We start from the raw sequence: 4,088 nt of genomic DNA, 5'->3' as shown, positions 1-4,088 counted from the left end.
GATCCGTCGTAAATCGATTTTTGGTGTAAATCGGAACATACGTACATACTGTACGTAAATAACGTACTATATGCAGTTATCCTATCCTAAAGCTAGCCTTTTGGCAAATACCTTTATCCATAGCTGCGTTTAACTAATCCTGACGCCACGCACACCAAACACCAAGTTCCGTTTACGATGCAGAACCACTTGGGTCCAAACGAGGCTTTATACAGTAAATGGGAGATGTGTAGTAACCACGAAAAATCGTAACTCGGGAACCTCGTAACCCCTGGACCGCCTGTATGATGTTTATGCATTAATGTCTTCGACACGACCAATCAAGTTGAAAACATTAACTGACCAAAACAAACTGGACTTAAGGCTGGAGGGAGGTAGCTTTTTTAAGTAAAGTCCGAAAATCAGAAGGCGGAATGACCCGCAAGTCAATCAAATGACACCGCCGTCATCCATCCAGCACTGATGATCCAGTGAGAGGATCATATTTCAGCCTCAAAACAGACAGCACGCGCATGTGTGTGGTTTATTATTATGATTTGACGGATTTTTCCGTCAATATTTTTAATATAAAATATATATAAAATATGTTTTTTTCTCGCGGACATGTCGGTACGCCGGAATTCCGGCGTGGCGCCTGAAAACTATCAGGCCTGCAGTTGAATGGCGAATAAATGAAATGCCACCAATACAGTCTCAGTTCTTCCAGGCATGGCGTTCACATACCAGACAACATGCAAGGCCTTCGTGTCCCCGGACAGGAAGTGAATACACCACGGTGTGCTCCCTTTTATTGCCCCCCTTTGGCGCCAAGCCTCACCTACAGTGGGCGTGATGGTATTGCACTGAAGGTCCACTTACGACCATGCCACATTAACAACAATGACTGAATAAAGGACATAAAACAATGGACAGCAACTCACTTTTTTCTTCTAAATTCCAATGAAACAAAGGTTCTACTGCATGAACCCAATGCTGCAAAAAGCATGGTCTGATCTCACAGTGTCCAACTCATTTCACATCATAACCCACGTGGTCGACTGTACTCTCCACATATAATTATTACAATTACAGCTATTTGTAAATCTTTGTCCTATGAAGCCTCTTACTTATCAAACAGCCTTACAGCATCAATTTGAGGCTCAGTTACAAGCCCAATTATTCAATATAGGCTTAAGACTTATTTACACAACTCTCATTTAGCCTTTTATATGTAAAATACAGAGCCTGGATGCCCAAGTCGTAGAGTGTTCAAGAAAACTGAGATGTTGATATTGTCTGCCAGTCACTATAAGCGTTCACTCAATTTTGTGATGATGATGAATATTTGTTTGGAATGACATACGATTGCTCTCACCCCCAGTCCGTCCATTTTTGGTAATACTGTCATTTTAAAAAACCATGTTCGAGCTACATGGTAATTGGCAAGCTCATGTACTGTATTTGAACTGTTAATGTGGTTTTCACCTTACAATCTCAAACTGGGATGCCCCATGGAGGATGGATTCCTTCTTGAGACTTGGTCCCCCCAAGGTTTCTTCCTAAATCCTGGGATATTTTCCTTGCCACTGTTGCCTCTGGATTGCTCATTAAGCCCATGGACCCATATATTTACAACGCTACTTTATGATATGTTATGATAAGTATAAGATCAGACTCAGTATCATCAGATAGGGGGCGGTCATGCTCTGGTGGTTAGGGAACCGGTCTTGTGACCAGAGTGTCCTGGGTTGGTTTCCCAGGCCTGAGGCCATGACTGAGGTGCCCTTTAGCAAGGCACGTAACCCCAACTGTTCCAGAGCGGCGGGCTAGGGCTACCAACCGCTCTGGGCACGTGTTCAACAAAGCCCCCTAGTAATACTTTGTGTGTGTGTGTGTGTGTTCTAAGTTCACAGATGGGTAAATGCGGAGGACAAATTTCGATTGGGGTGAAAATCACTTTTGACAAAAATATGGCACACATACTCATAATTAAAGCTCTCAGAGCAAAATGTGATTCATCTACGTATAATGCCATGCTGTGCCCCCCAGCACTGCTGCTCAGACCATTCTGAATACATACCATTGAACATGATTAATTTGCTTTGAAGTCTTTTATTATATGACATTAGTACATATTGTACAGTCACATGATGCAGGACAATTGCATTGTTACATTTTTGATTACACACTAGGTCGAGCTACAGAGGAAGTATTGGTTAGAAATTGTACATTATATGATGTCAATTTTAGCACTTATACAGAATTTTGATCCTCTTGACATCAATGGTGGAGAGTTCCTCTCTCTGCCCTATCGCCACTGATGCATCAGGAATAGGAGTGATGGTGTCTTGGTCGTTAACAGAGAAAGCAGTTCTTCCATAGTGCATCACGGAGGTGTAGTCATATGGTGTGTTGAGGTTGTTGGTGTTCGCCTTGTTAAAATTGTACTGCATTGATGGGTCAATGTTTTCCCAGTTGATCCTGACATATTTGTCACGGTCGCTCCTGGTATGCTCATGGTAGAAACCGAGCGCGTGGTTCAACTCATGCTCAACGATACCATGGTACACACATCCGCTTGTGCTGAGAGAGATCACCTGAGAACCACCTGTTTTGCCAATAGCAGAGTAGCACCTGAAAGACAGACTGTCCTGGTCACAGACATCAAGCAATTGGCAATGTGTACAAAACAGGAATAACAGAAGTAAAATAATTCAAATAGTTCCCTGCTCTCACCCATTTAGGTTCTGAATGCTGATGTAATCAGGTTCAACCGTTCTGCGAACAAAGCGAATGCAGGTTTTGCTGTGGAAGGATGCCATGGCACTGGTAATTACATTCAGGTCAGAAGAAGCTGAAAAAGAACCAAGCAAAAACATTAAGAAATAACATCAACATCAATGTAAAACCTGAACCTGAATCTGGAGGTTTTACTTACAGAAATCATTGCTCACGACATAAGGGACCTGCACTACTCCTGTTGAAGACTTCTGCCAAAAGCATTTGTTACTCGGGCAGACCAGAGCATTCCTGGTTCTTGGCAAATGTATGTCTCCCTCCACCAACTCTTCACTAGATCCTTCATACAATCATGGAACAAAAAGAAATTTGGGTTGCAAAAACCAAACAGGAACTTCAAACAAAATGTTAATATAAAAAGATAACAACCAGCAACTTGTCTGACCATTGTTGATGGTGATAATGCGTGAAATGATGTCCACATGCTGAGGTTCTGTGAGAGGGAGAGCCTGGTAGAGACCCAGCAGCAGGGCTAGAATGTAGAGAGAGGCTCTGGGCTCCATGTTGCTTCAGTGTGAGGAGATGATCTGGATGCTTCTACACTCTAGCTCAATGTCTGAATACTGTCCATCCTGGCCTTTTATACACATGGACACTTATATGACCACAATCCCATGAACAAACAAACACAGGTGTGACAGTTTGGGACTAATGTTAGGCATTAGTGTCCACTGTCTAATGTATATCACCAAAGGGAGGACACTTGGAACTTCCCCATTAGTCAAATATCTCAATGAATTGCAGTCTGCGGCTGAGTTTGTTTGGCTAATCTCCACTAATGGATGATCTGTAGAGTTTGTTTATCACTGTGCATTGGACTGTTTTTGTTGTCATTTCAGTTTAATCACTATTGTAGGATCTGTTGGAAAGGATAGTTCAAGAATTGTGTCATAGAAGCAGTCAAACAGTCAAGCTTTTCATGTTGGAGATTTTAAGAAAAACTATTGCAACTTAAAATTTTGCTGACATTTTTTGTCTTCACTTCAGGTACATATATAATGTTATAATTAGGGGTGGGACGCGATTAAAAAATTTATCAAATTAATCGGAAGCTTTGTAATTAATTAATCGAAATTAATTGCATTTTAATCGCATTTCAGTATTTAACATGAGAAATATTAATTTAAGTTTGATTGATGAATGAATCAATGAACATAATCATAAACTTCAACATCTTGTTTATTTTTCCACCAGTCTACTACACAGACCAATATATGTGTAGTGTGCAGAAAACAGTTCAGAACATTGGAAATTCTGACCAAAAATGTTTTGCTCAGGATATTGGAAGAATTGAATAAATCAGAAGATGT

The 4,088-nt window shown here is 41.0% G+C and overlaps 1 protein-coding gene across 1 annotated transcript; it reads right to left on the bottom strand.

Annotated features, from left to right (window-relative positions):
* Positions 1-2,225: 2,225 nt before the first annotated feature.
* LOC143502111 (hatching enzyme 1.2-like) lies at positions 2,226-3,459 on the bottom strand. Its single transcript, XM_076995290.1, has 4 exons — positions 3,164-3,459; positions 2,918-3,058; positions 2,716-2,833; positions 2,226-2,613 (listed from the first exon to the last, which is right to left on the bottom strand). Exons 1-4 carry the CDS (start codon positions 3,279-3,281, stop codon positions 2,226-2,228), a joined length of 765 nt encoding a protein of 254 aa, XP_076851405.1. The 5' UTR covers positions 3,282-3,459.
* Between the last annotated feature and the right edge of the window lie 629 nt (positions 3,460-4,088).

This window comes from Brachyhypopomus gauderio, unplaced genomic scaffold (assembly GCF_052324685.1).
Source record: "Brachyhypopomus gauderio isolate BG-103 unplaced genomic scaffold, BGAUD_0.2 sc190, whole genome shotgun sequence".
Lineage (NCBI taxonomy): Eukaryota > Metazoa > Chordata > Actinopteri > Gymnotiformes > Hypopomidae > Brachyhypopomus > Brachyhypopomus gauderio.
The sequence above is the reverse complement of the archived record's forward strand: the minus strand, read 5'-3'. Positions and strand labels throughout refer to the sequence as shown.